Source organism: Paramacrobiotus metropolitanus, unplaced genomic scaffold (assembly GCF_019649055.1).
Source record: "Paramacrobiotus metropolitanus isolate TYO unplaced genomic scaffold, Prichtersi_v1.0 Parri_scaffold0000013, whole genome shotgun sequence".
NCBI classification, from domain to species: Eukaryota; Metazoa; Tardigrada; class Eutardigrada; order Parachela; family Macrobiotidae; genus Paramacrobiotus; species Paramacrobiotus metropolitanus.
Window position 1 is genome coordinate 253,984 of NW_026570233.1, and position 12,997 is coordinate 266,980.

The 12,997-nt window shown below is 42.7% G+C and overlaps 2 protein-coding genes across 2 annotated transcripts; both read right to left on the reverse strand.

The window, feature by feature from the left end:
- Nucleotides 1–1,523: 1,523 nt before the first annotated feature.
- Nucleotides 1,524–7,229, reverse strand: LOC129584185 (atrial natriuretic peptide receptor 1-like). Its single transcript, XM_055476304.1, has 21 exons — nucleotides 7,106–7,229; nucleotides 6,719–7,030; nucleotides 6,052–6,600; nucleotides 5,826–5,892; nucleotides 5,429–5,736; nucleotides 5,321–5,367; nucleotides 5,218–5,256; nucleotides 5,071–5,151; nucleotides 4,858–5,010; nucleotides 4,707–4,757; nucleotides 4,406–4,588; nucleotides 4,198–4,327; nucleotides 4,007–4,094; nucleotides 3,818–3,905; nucleotides 3,604–3,741; nucleotides 3,343–3,516; nucleotides 2,507–3,144; nucleotides 2,373–2,442; nucleotides 2,227–2,301; nucleotides 1,916–2,100; nucleotides 1,524–1,768 (listed from the first exon to the last, which is right to left on the reverse strand). The coding sequence occupies exons 3-21, from the start codon at nucleotides 6,347–6,349 to the stop codon at nucleotides 1,543–1,545; spliced, it is 3,039 nt and encodes a 1,012-aa protein (XP_055332279.1). The 5' UTR covers nucleotides 6,350–6,600; nucleotides 6,719–7,030; nucleotides 7,106–7,229; the 3' UTR covers nucleotides 1,524–1,542.
- A 1,317-nt stretch (nucleotides 7,230–8,546) lies between these two features.
- LOC129584400 (atrial natriuretic peptide receptor 1-like) lies at nucleotides 8,547–12,204 on the reverse strand. Its single transcript, XM_055476561.1, has 15 exons — nucleotides 12,174–12,204; nucleotides 12,015–12,089; nucleotides 11,794–11,946; nucleotides 11,541–11,591; nucleotides 11,286–11,468; nucleotides 11,076–11,208; nucleotides 10,896–10,980; nucleotides 10,681–10,768; nucleotides 10,491–10,559; nucleotides 10,181–10,354; nucleotides 9,454–10,100; nucleotides 9,326–9,395; nucleotides 9,184–9,258; nucleotides 8,937–9,121; nucleotides 8,547–8,876 (listed from the first exon to the last, which is right to left on the reverse strand). The coding sequence occupies exons 1-15, from the start codon at nucleotides 12,189–12,191 to the stop codon at nucleotides 8,660–8,662; spliced, it is 2,223 nt and encodes a 740-aa protein (XP_055332536.1). The 5' UTR covers nucleotides 12,192–12,204; the 3' UTR covers nucleotides 8,547–8,659.
- Between the last annotated feature and the right edge of the window lie 793 nt (nucleotides 12,205–12,997).

Here is a 12,997-nt window from a genome sequence, read left to right on the forward strand (position 1 = left end):
AGATCTAACCAACGCAAAATTTTCTACAAACTGATACGTTAATCATAATTTACGTACCTACCCCCGAATTTTGGCAATTTAAACTTTGTGCACGAATGCCGTACCACAATGTCCCAACTTTAGTGTCCTGCCTATATGCGACATACTCACACTACGCATTACTTGAAGGTGTCTGTATGACACGTGCCGTTTGCTCCGGCAGATTACTGATATTTTCACATAGCAGCGTTTATTAACCATTGCATCAGAGGTACGATAGTGCAATATAAGCCGAATATTTACAGCACAGAAAAATGTAGAATCACGTTAGTTTTTCCTCATACCCGGAGAATCGATTGTTTTGTTTATTCCGTTTGCGATTGTTTACTGTCATCAATACCATAACAGTATGTGTCTTTTGTAAAAATTAATGTACTACAATGTTCAGCTGCTGCTACATACAATACTTATCGGCGTAACTACATAAAATTACATACTTACTATATAGTAGGCTGCAATATTATAACCATTCTGTTAAAGCCTGGGATATATTCAGGATATTTTCCGTAGTGTCAGCCGTAAGCTTTAAAAATAAGCACTAATTTATTTCGCGTTCGTAAAAAATGTTTAACGTACCTTTAAATTTAGAAAGTTGTTTAAAAGTACGGTTGAATAATTATAACTTGTTGACACTGATCAAAGTTATAATAGTCTACTTAAGTAGTAATAAGACTGCTGGATGAGGCATAAAAAAATAATGACGAGCATTGTGCCAGTTTTGTACTTCAGCGGCACTTTGCACGTAGCGTGCCGTAATGTACAGTTTTATATCCTGTACATGTACCAGCGTGACAATAGCCTTTTTTGTTGATGTCCTGTTTGTTGTTTTTGCCCATAATGCAAGGTCCGAGCGTAAACGGTTCCATAAATTAGGAATTAGGCAGACAATTCAAGTATCGCGCAGTTTGCCCGCAGATGTGACCCAAGGTGAAATAAATCTGTACACTTGCCATTTTCTGACTGTCTTACTTTCTCTCGACGATTACTTAACGATATTGAATTCATGATTGTGCTTTTTGTATCAGTAGTTGATTTAAAAAACTGGAGAAATCCAGAAACAAACTTGTCCCATGGAGTATACTCACTATACTGCATGGTTAACGAATATGGCAATACATGGAGCGCGTGAACAATACACCAACGGAACATGGGCGTGGTAACCGTTAAACCCGCCCCCGCAGCTAATGACCATGTGCTGGTTGTCAATTAAAGATTCACCAAGGCGCATAGCCGTAATACTAATAGTCGGAAGCTCTGCAGGTCGAATTAATCGCTGTGGTAGCATCGCTTTTACTAATCGGGTTCCTTTCAGTCATCGCGAATGACAGCTGGAAGGCATCAAGGCACATGCAGTCTGATACAGATAAGGAAAAGTGTGCTATAGGACCTTTTACTGTACGGCTTTGTAGTTTGTAATTGCATGTTTTTTTTAAAAAAAGAACTACCATCACAAACGTTTTGATCACGAATCGTAACCTTTTTGCTGAAAGTGGAGACGATACATTACGCTTTATGAAAATAACTAAACCGATCCGCCGCAACGTAATGGTCCAGTTTGAGCCAAAACGTTCGAATGCTCCCTTTCCCTTTTACATCCATAAATCCTCTCTCCTTGAGGACAAATTCTGCGACGTCAGCTACGAGGTCAGCGGTGGCACAGCTCATATGAATGTGCGAACTTTCACTGTACATTAACATCCGTGATGCTGTGTTTATAGTGTCGCCAAACCTAAATCATAATCTTCGAAGTTACACTTATTATACAATTTCTTTATGTTTCATGCAAATCATAATTTTCGAAGTTACTCTTATTATACATTGTCTTTATGTTTCATGCAATGCTGTTGTTTTACTGTCTTGACATACGAAAACGTACAAGCAATATCGCGGGACTTTATTTCCAACCACCCCAGCAGCACATGAACCACTATGCATGCCAACACGGAGCGAAGTTTCGGTAGCACTGCCGAACTGGGAATAGGAACGAATTAAAGCCTGGGCAAGCAAGCATAATTCCTTTGCATGATGGATGCCATTACGTTTTGGAAGACCACTTACAACCTGCAAAGTTGTGATAGTAATAACATCTTTCATTGCTTACTACAGTATTAGCAGTTATAACAGTGCAAAAGGAACGTTTCTTCTGCAAATGTGGCTAATGTACAAAGTATGTAATCAGTGTTTTACCATGTAGGAGTCTTTTATTGTTTCCACTTTGTAAGCATCGAAACGCGGAACTATGAGGTCGAAAACCGAATAAGCCTATGAAAAAGCGTAAATAATTAATATATATTACACATAGCACGGGTGCCTAACAGCGGTTTTAAACCAACTTGGTTTAGAAAGGTCATAACTTCAGAGGGGCCGTGTTCTTGAACATAGTGTCCGAATCCTGCAATATCGCTGTAAAAAAACCGAGTCCGGTTTGTACAATACAATGAACGCGTAATTAAATATGCTTTCAAACCTGAACATAACCGTGACCGACTCGAAAGTTTCAGGATTAATTACACAGCCTTTTCGCAAGTCTGGAATGATTTCTTTTGGAAACATTTCCATCAGCAAAGATTCGCATTGGGCTTTTTCCGCAGATAATTCTGCAGTTCGTTCGGCAACCAGCGTATCCAGTTGTGCTGTATAGCGTTCCAAACGTTTAGCTATACGTTCCATCATGTTCTCGTTATGCTTCCGGCCGGTTGCTTTTTTAAACGTCTTGATAACACTTTCAGCAGCCGATTTGTCATTTGGATTGGTGCAAGTCAGACACTCTTTAATGACCGGAATGATAATTTTCAAAAGCGGAATCTTGGCTTCAGAAATGCTTGATGAATTCGAACAAATCTGTAACAATGCTTCCGGTGGGATTTCATTTTGCAGAACAATGTGTCCCACGATTAATCCAGCAGCTGGCAAATCAGGCGCAAAATCTCTTATCTTTGCAGTCGTGTTAACGCTCGAATGGTTGTTCGAATTAACAAATGATGAACGCAACCTCAAAAACGCTAAACTTCCCAGTTTAAGCGTAAAACGGTTATCGACAAGGCACTTGTGGATTTTCAGTGAGCCGTGGGATTTAAACGATGATCGGCTCACCGCAAGAACTCCCTAGCATAACAAAAAAGGCCCTTTTTTGTTACATAGGTAATATAGGAAAAACTCCTTAATCATAACAAGATATAAAGGAAATACAGATAAGTACTGTAATACAGATTTGTAACAAAATTTAAAAACGTCGCAATAATGCCGGTATTGATTTTACCGTGATTGAAAAATTATAAATATGTGCAAAGCACGATAACATACTTGTAGCAAATCGTATATAAATGATAGCCGGAGATCGTTATCGATGCGCCGGCTTTTCATGAGGTCTTCCAGGGATCCACGCTCACAGTGCGCGCTAACGAAGAACACCTTCTGTTCAAAGGTGCAGCAAATTCCCAGAAAACGATTGACGTTTGACGAATCCATACTTTTCAGCTGTTAAAGGATCAGAACACAGCATAACGTACGTGACCGTACAGAACTAACTGTACTACTACGCAAAATAAACGCTTCTTTGTCCACCTCGTGCAAGGTTTTCAGCAACGTTCTGTGCCTTGAGGTTTGCTCCAGAGGGATTTCGAGATGCTCGTCGCCAGCAGATACTGGAGTAAGCCACACAGATTCATCACCAAAAGATGCCTCTTCTCCGGAGACACTATTCTGTAGCAGTTAAGTCAAACTTCCCGAATAGTAACACCTAAAATCTTTGAAAATATGTGGCAGAACAGTACGATACCTTGTCGGTAGAGTCCCGTATTTTACGATGCAAATGCTGTGGATTTAAAAGCCACCACTTTGAATTGCTATCTTTATTCTGTAGCTTCCTGTTCAAATTCATCAATTGTTGTAAAATTCCCACCACCGTACTGCTGGCTTTGGTATCAGCTGCAGTATGATAACAAACAAGGCGTGAATCGTTTTTTACCTGCACCTGTACAATGTCAAGAGCACGACAAAGCAAACCAGCGAAACCGCAGCGACCACACTTCCAATAACAACCGGTCCTGAGCTGTCTGAAATACAACAAATGGAGCAACCAATAATTACAACAAATGGAGCACACCGTGTGGAAACTGCCACCTAGGAGAGTTATTTGTAAGACAAACACACATGTACCTGTCAGACAGGCGCTTCGATCTCTACGGAATCCACATTCTGGTTCATCGGGCGGAGGCCACGTTGTTGGCCACTGAAAGGGGGAAATCTCGGTCCCATTATCGCCATTTGGCTCAAATTTAATGGCATCCTGGAGACCAGAAAGTCAGGACACGCGACCTACGCGTATACGAATACGTACGAGGTAGGCAATCAAGCGGATTATTACCCGCAGTATGCCGCTGCTCCAATCGAACTGTTTAAGAAGCATAGGAAACAGCCGTTGTCCAAACCCATCAAAGGTCACATTCGTATAGGTTGTCTCGAAAGTGCGACTGAGGAAGTGCTTAGCCAATGATCGGCCCGAACCGTTTATGGGCGACGCTGAACTCAAAAATATTTCGTTCATCACCTGAACGAAGCAATCATCGTTTGAAATCATTGGCATTTTTTCATCGAGTAAATTCTAGAAACTTCGACTTAAATCGCATGTACTCTGTACAGGCGTAAAACATAGTAACTATTCGTACCTGTGCGAAAATTATGACAGAGTCGTAGGTTGCCATCACGTAGGGCGAAACCTGCAGTGAGCCACAATCACGTTCATTCGAATTACCCGGGCAACCTTTTTAGAAAATGATATCATTCGACACTATCGTTATCTTATTGAGGCATTCTTACACGTTCGCCTGGCAGGTAGGTGTAATTGTACAAGGTTTTGGAAGACCTTATCATGAGATTGGCGAATTCATGTTGAGCGGCTACATTGCGTTCTCCATATGCCGACTCATCGGGTTCCATGACGAGTACCGAACGAAATGCTGACCGTGCTGCCTAGACAAATCGTGGTTACCGAATGTGTAATGAAAGCGGATAGCAAAACCCTACACGCACATCATCAACAGTATCGTTGAACTTCCAGTGAATGTCAAATCCCGACATTCCATTGCGAAATGGAATAACCGTTATGAAGACCTTACAGAAAATAATATTAAAGCCGGAGCACATGGTGTCATGCCAATAATAGTTTCTTTCACTCACGTGCTCGCCGTTCGTCATGTTTAACTTAGAAGCAGCCAGCTGTTTGAGTAAATGGGAGCGTGTTGTAACACCGATTGCGGGATTCATAACGGGAACAGCTTACCATGAACTTCCGAAATCCGGTTAATCCCAAGCCAAAAATAAAATAGACTGCAACGAAGTCAGTAAAAACTTACTTGACATTTTCTTAGGTTCGTTAGTGTGTTCTTGCCTCGACTGTGGCGATTGAGTTCCTGGAGTACATTTTCATAATAACCTGGTGATTCATAATAATTATCATCCACTTTGATCAGATGCAGCTGCGTTCCAGGATGACCTTCTATAGCAGTTTTGAAAAGATTTGCTAAGGTGGCATAGACAGAATTGGCTGCTGTATTATGCACTATGCTAAATGTTTCCCACTGGAACTGTCTCATGAGAACGAGACATGTCTCACGATATATTATCAGGGAACTAATAGCGGCAGTTATCCATGTTGGATATGCGACCTTATCCCAGATCTGCGGCGTGATTCCAACGCTAAAGCGAATTATAGAAACAGCGCTCTGTTATTTGCCGATCTGCCGTGCAAACCCAAATAAAGAGACCATCACAACGTTTAACTATACCTGGTTATCATGAACAGATCCCATTCCGTAATTACAGGTACCACTGGAAAAACATCCATTGAACATCCTACAAAAAACCTTATTCAGCCGTTTTAAGTTTGCCGTTTTGTTTGTATTTTATTTTTTACATTCCTGGTCCAGTACTATTAGTTTGCATTTCCTGTATTACTATGATTTTGCATTACCTGACTTTAGTAATTGTGAAGGTGTCAAAGTGCGCAGTTACCTGGTAAAACGAATGCGGTGATGTCAGATACCGGCCTCCGTTTATCCAGTACGTATGCAGCCATAACATTGACATTTTCTGTCGACCAGTCGAGACAAGTTTGGTATCGATAGTCATACAGTAATTTCTGGGAAATATTCAAACACGGATACGTCCGTGCAACTTCATCCAGAGCATACTGGAATGCCGGTCCGGTGTAGGGCCAGCCGCCCAGTTGTGTCGTGTACATGACGGCCATTGTGATAATTTCAATTTGCAGCGGAGTTCGCGAACAATTTAATCTCATGTTATGTGGCATCACAACAGAATTAAACCGCTCTTACAACAGAATTAAACCGCTCTTAAAAACAACGTGATCAACAAGTTAAAATTTTTTCGAAACTCTGTTGAGGGTAAGATGTATTACACAATACGTCCACAGCACTGGCTGCCGTTGGGAAAGTCAAAGTCGTGATCACACTTTTAAAGGGAACCGCTGAGCTGGCGCAGACGAATGTTCGCTGACTCCAGGCAGCAAAAACGCTGAGATGTTTGAATAAGTGTATCGTGCTACAAAGAAAACTCCCGTGGGAAAGTACCGCGCTGCAGTAGGCAAAAGTAGAATCTACAGAATTTAAAACGGAGGCGTTGCGGTCACGACTCCCTAAACTAGCATTAAACAACAAACCTTCGACAGCGCCTCTCTGGAGACCTAAACTTAATCAAGCGGATGGATACATGTAACGCGTTCACTATCTTCATGGATAACGAGGTAGCGCCATTGGCATAGCCTTAATCAGAGTGCTTTTAGAAATAGATTTTTACGGAGACATCTACAGAGTACCGTAGCTGTCATCGGGCATGTTGCTCATTTCGAAGACTTCCGAATTATACAGGAACCGTCCAAAACATCTTCCGGCGGGATGACTAACGTCCGTGGCATTTAAACACGAGAAATACAGGAATCGGGGATACCATCATATGGGCACAAGGGTCCCGCCTACATTGAAAGACATCACAGGAGACGGGCACAGCGGTGAGCGTGGCGGAAAGAAGAAACGAAAAACATGCTTACCTGAGGGACGTCGACGACTTTGTCCGCTTTCCCATGGCGTCTGAAATTATCGCTGCATGTGGCAAAGAGAAGAAGCGCATAAAGGCCACGATGAAATGCTACTCCAAACATTGCACTAGAAATGGTCTATCCTGTTTATGAAAACAACAAGTTGAAGCCTCTGTTACATGGCAGTGCAGTGCAGTCTAGTGTTGGGTCGGCCCGGCCCGTCCTTTAAACAACCCGCCTCGGCCCGGGCCGTCTTGCAGCACAATAATATTCCCGGATGTCATTATGCAAGCGGCTACAGAGGGCATGTGAACCGAAAAGCAAACGGATATTCGCCTAGAAACCGTTTAATGCTGCAAAAATTAAGAAAAACTTTTCGAAAATACTGAATTTCAGTAAATCCCAATGAAAGTTTTCGTTTTTCTACGTGATTTTCTATATTTTATGTCCACAGCGGGCCACGGCCCGGGCCGAGGGCCGCGGCCCGGGGCCGGGTCAACACTAATGCAGTCTGTAGACGTACATAAGATCATTGGTAGACGAGCGGAAGATATTACTGTATTTGTGCAGATGTCAAGCTGCGTTCCAATTTTATGACATGCGATCCGGTGTGGTGCAAAACAGCCGTACGGTAGTTATTCATATTTGAAGTGTACCGGCATTGCCGGAACTGCACAGCTGCAGCGGGGAATCATACTTCACGGTAAAATTTGCTGATTGCCGTCATCTTCTTTCTGAGAGGTTTAAGTGTGCCGGCGAAAGTGCACAATTACAGCTGATAATCCTCACCTTACGGTATAGATTTCTTACAGCCGGCACTCTCCGCCTGTTCCCGGTCCCTTCGTTCCCACTTAATGTCACAGTAGCGCAAGCGATATGCAGAAACATGAGGCATCTCAGAATAAAAAACAATCAGACCCAGTAGGGCTAGTGAGTGGCAAATAGGAAGACGCAACAACGTCTCGTTCGCATGTACCCCGTAATAAGAAGAACAGCGCAACTGCTACGTGATGCGCACGGGATGAACAGGGAGGTAATGCGACAGGGGTATGGAACAATTTAACATCAGTTAGATGAACTTAACTGACATTTAAGTGTCGAGATAGCGTGGCAAACAAAGGCCGTGTAACATGCAGGAGGATTGCTCGTTCAGTAAGTACATTTGAACCAATTTTTTAATCTTATCGGAAAGACGTTCGTTAGATGTCGCTGGCGGAACTTCGGTCAGCGGCATCTAACGAACGCAGCTTTCGCGGCCCGCCGCGAAAGCCGGTCAATCTGTTCAGTTTCGAAGTTTAAGCAATATCATTATACAGTATGTAATACTTACAAAATTGAAAATACAATATAGAGTTGTGAGTATGGTTTGGGATACTTCTTTATTTATCGGATCTCGTTGTGTTTCTGCAAGTTGAGTAAATTTGATAGATAGTTTCCAACCATACCGCGAAACTTTATGCTGTTATAGAAAAAAAAATGTTTTCTTCTATTTTTCCAGCCCGCGCCATAATGGGGAGGTAAACGAGTATCAGAACTGTTCTGTGACTTCCGGCAAAAAAAAAACAATTAGCAATTTAACTGAGACTCCAGGCCGAATTTGGGGTCGTATTGCAGCCAGAATGTTCGAACATTTCCCTTCCCTTTCACATCGACAAAGCCGCGTTCAACTAGAACGAATTCCGCAGCGCTTGTCAGCAGATCAACGGTGGCACAGCTCAGATGGATATGGTCATCCTGGCTGTATAACAGCATGCGGGAAGCCGTGTTGACTGTGTCTCCAAACCTGCAACATTCGCGATAGGTGACCTGACTGCATCTAATTGGCGTTAACTGCACAGCATACAGGCAATAGCGCGGTGTCTTGTTTCCGACAATCCCCGCCACACAGGAGCCACTATGTAGACCGACACGCAGCGCGGTCTCGGAAGTCTTTGTGAATTTCGAATAGGAATGGATTAACGTCTGGGCAAGCAAACCCAGTTCCTGGGCATGTGCGCTTCCATTGCGTTTAGGAAGACCACTAACAACCTAAAGCGTCATTTGCTAAAAGCAGGAATAGAACGTAAGCGGTGAAGAATAACTTTACAAACCATGTACGAATCTTTTATCGTCTCCACTTTGTATGCATCGAAACGCGGAAGCACCAAATCGAAAACGGAATATACCTGTACAACCTCTGTGACATCAGTATACATATGCCTGGTAAAAACAAGTTTTTGATTTTTGGCATACTTCGTTGAGAAAGGTCATTATATCCGAAGGTGAATGGACTAACACAAATTCAGAAAATCTGCCAATATCGCTGTAAAAAAGAAACATAAATTAATTTTGTGTTGGTGATTTTAGACAACATCACTTACCTAAACATGACCGTCACGGAGTCGAAGGTTTCCGGGTTTACCGACGACCCTTTCCTTAGCTCGGCGACAATATCCTTTGGAAGCATTTGCAGTAACAACGCATCGCATTTCTTCTTTTCCTCAATCAATGCTAAATTACGAACGGTGACTAGCGCATCCAGTTCGGTTGTGTAGCGTTCTAATCGCCGCGCAATACGCTCCATCAGATTCTCATTTCCGTAGTAACCCGTGGCTCGGCGAAACATCTTCGCTACGGCGTGAATATCCGGCGGTTCTGCTGCGCTCGTTCTTAAGCACTCTCCAATAATCGGCATCATAATATCAACGGGATCGACTCGCTCAAACGGGTTCTCTAAAACTTCAAGAAGGCTGGCATAGGTTACCTCCTTTTGCAGGATTATGTGGGCCATAATCAGGCCGACTGCATGAATGTCCGAGCGAGGATCGCCTAACGGTTCTGCTTGGTGGAATCCAACAGGCATTTCGGTGGACCTGGTTAGTACACAGTCCAGATTGATTAGTGCTGAGCGTAGCCGTGGATATGCTAGACTGCCCAGATTTAGGGTGAACCGGTTGTCAATGAGGCAATTATGGCTGGATAAGGAACCGTGGGCTCGTAGTGGAGATTGATGAACAGCAGTCAGGCCCTAACAGACAGCAGAAAACAAAATACTTTTAACTGCAGTAACTGGCTTAATACATTTTCAATCACCATCCCGCATCATACCTGAAGTAGATCTTGGATTAGGGAAAACTGAAAGTCCTTGTCGAGACGCAAGCGTTGCACCAGGTCACAAAGAGATCCCCGTGAACAGTATGCACTAACGAATACCATTTCTTTCTCGTTCGTATAGCACACGCCAAAGAAGCGATTGATGTTTGGTATGCTGAGATGTCGCAACTGCAGAAACAACATGGAGTACTAAATGGGGCTGCATGTAAACGTAGTGGATCTTCGTGCGCCTAACATCATGTAAAAGCCGGTGTAACTTTTTGTTCCCTTCGGCTTTAACCAGAGGATCAGTCAAATACCGCACCCTTGCGGAGACTGGTGTTATCCAGACCATGTATTCTCCGTATGTTCCTGATTTTCCCGGGTGATTCACCTATGGGAAATGCTCATAGTGACGTTTACGTACAACACAATGTCATATTCTCGAAGGCAACCGCAGCCGCTGTCACAGATACGGGTTTCGGTTGCCTTATTGTTAGTCGCCGATACGACACCTGGCCACTGACATATATCCCGTCCCAGTTTAAATGACGACAATCCAAAATCCACCATTTGGATTTTCGCTGATTCGTCCTCATTCTCCTGTAACGAAGAGAAATTCTTTTAATCGTTTTTGTACCTTTGCGGTGAAAATTGAATGCGAACATAATGCAGTTTTTATTATTCCGTTATAACACACCGTAAAATTCGAACAATATTATTGTCATACCTCCAGATACACAAAGAAACTGCGACCGCTACGCAGATTATTAATATGGCGGCGGCGTTGGCTACTGCGGTGAGAGCTGGGCTTCCTGCAACAGAATCGAATTGTATGCCCACCCTTTCCTGTCTTTTAATGTTTGCGTTTTTAGCGGAATGGTATATATATAATCTAAGTCGTTTATACCGATCGACACGCAATGCGACCGATCTCCCCGGAATCCGCAGTCTGGCTCGTCATCAGGTGGCCATTCTCTTGGCCATTGAATGGGCGTAACCATGGTGGTGTTTGGATTGTCCGGATCAAACTGCATCACCGTCTGCGAAAGCGTTGTGCGAAATTCAGTTGGTCACCTTGATTTAACTTGACAATATACAGGAAAGCCTGTCGTATTACCCGCAATTCTCCGGTATTTGTATCGAACTGATTAACCACCCAGATCGGCATTCGTTCACCAAACTCATTGATGGTCGCATTTGTGATGGATGTTTGAAAGGTTCGATTCAAAAAGTGCTTGACTAGTGATCGGCCCGATCCACTGACCGCTATTGCCGGGTTTGAATAGATTTCATTCATGACCTTTACGGAAACATATTGTGTCTTAAATTTTAAAATAAGACTGACTATGCACAACGTAAGTAATAGGCACACCTGAGCAAAAATCACTACGGACGCGTATGTGGAGATTACATGCGGCGATACCTGCATCACAACTAATGGTAAGTAGCAGGTACGTTAAAATGTACTTAATGGCACAGCATACACGTGCTAAAGTCTAAAATGAACCGATTATTCTACTACAAACTGTAATTCTAGTCTTCTACCAGTTTTTACCGATTTACTCAATTAAACAGAGATAGCGGGATGCATTTCGTCATTGTTGTTAATGCTTTGATGTACTCACGTATTCACCGGGTTGGTACGTATAGTTATAAACGCGCCGGGATAAGTCAATCATTAAATCGGCGAATCCAAGTGCGTACGTTCCATTAGCCTCTCCGTACACGGACACATCGGGCTCAATAATGAGCACAGAACGGAAAGCCGATCGTGCTGCCTAAACATCCGCTAACCGGATATGGGAAAACGTTCCAAAAGAAATAGATAGCTGCGGCGGTTGCGTACCTCATCGTCGGTGTTATTGCATTTCCAGTTGATATCATACAGGCCATTGCGAAATGGAATAATTGCCACATACACCTTTTAATCAGTGCAAACACACCTTCAAAGTATCAAAAAAGCAGGCAGTATTCAGCGTTACCGTACTTTGTAGTCTGCACTTACATGTTCGCCGTTGGTCATATTAAGCAAGGAAGCCGTAAGCTGAAACCGGAAAGGTCTAGGTTAAATAATTATTATGTCGACACTCGTAAGCAGTTTAAGAAAACTGAACAATCGTTTCACCAAAAGCTTTCGAAAATCAGTTGATCCCAGTCCAAACATCAAGTAAACTGCAAAAAAGGTGCCATTATAAAACATGCGGAATTTGTATAGACGGACGTGTAATCTAAAAAATATAAAAGCGTTATCTTGCTCGTCACATACCGCGACTAAAGTGGTCCAGTTCATGAAGAACACTTTCGTAGTGTACGTCTTTTCGGGTATCGATCTGTATCGTGTGCGTTTGGGTTCCGGCATGACTTTTAATTTCTGCTTGTACAACGCTGGCTAGCGATAAGTACAAGGAATTGGCAGCAATATTAATCACGATGCCAAATGTCTGCCATTTGAATTCGTCGATGAAGATGTTGTACGCACGTAGGTACACTACTGGAGAATTGACCGAGGTAGTGATCCATGTTGGGTATGTGACCTTATCGCGGATTTGCGGCAAATTTGCTGCGCTAAAAGTTAGCGTATTGCAGAATTGCAGATATAACTTGCAGACATAATAATTTTATAAAGAAATTGACTTTAAATGTTGATTTTAAAAATTTAATTTTTGTTTCTGTTTAGTAACGGTTAATTTCTTTAAAGTTTCAAATACACAGAAAACTGCTGGTTTGTTGCTTGAAATCCGGTCGGTTCCTTCGCGACTCGCGAGACACATTGTACGATGATAACAAAAACAAGAACTTGTTCTTCACCGCTTTTCTCGTTTGGTAATA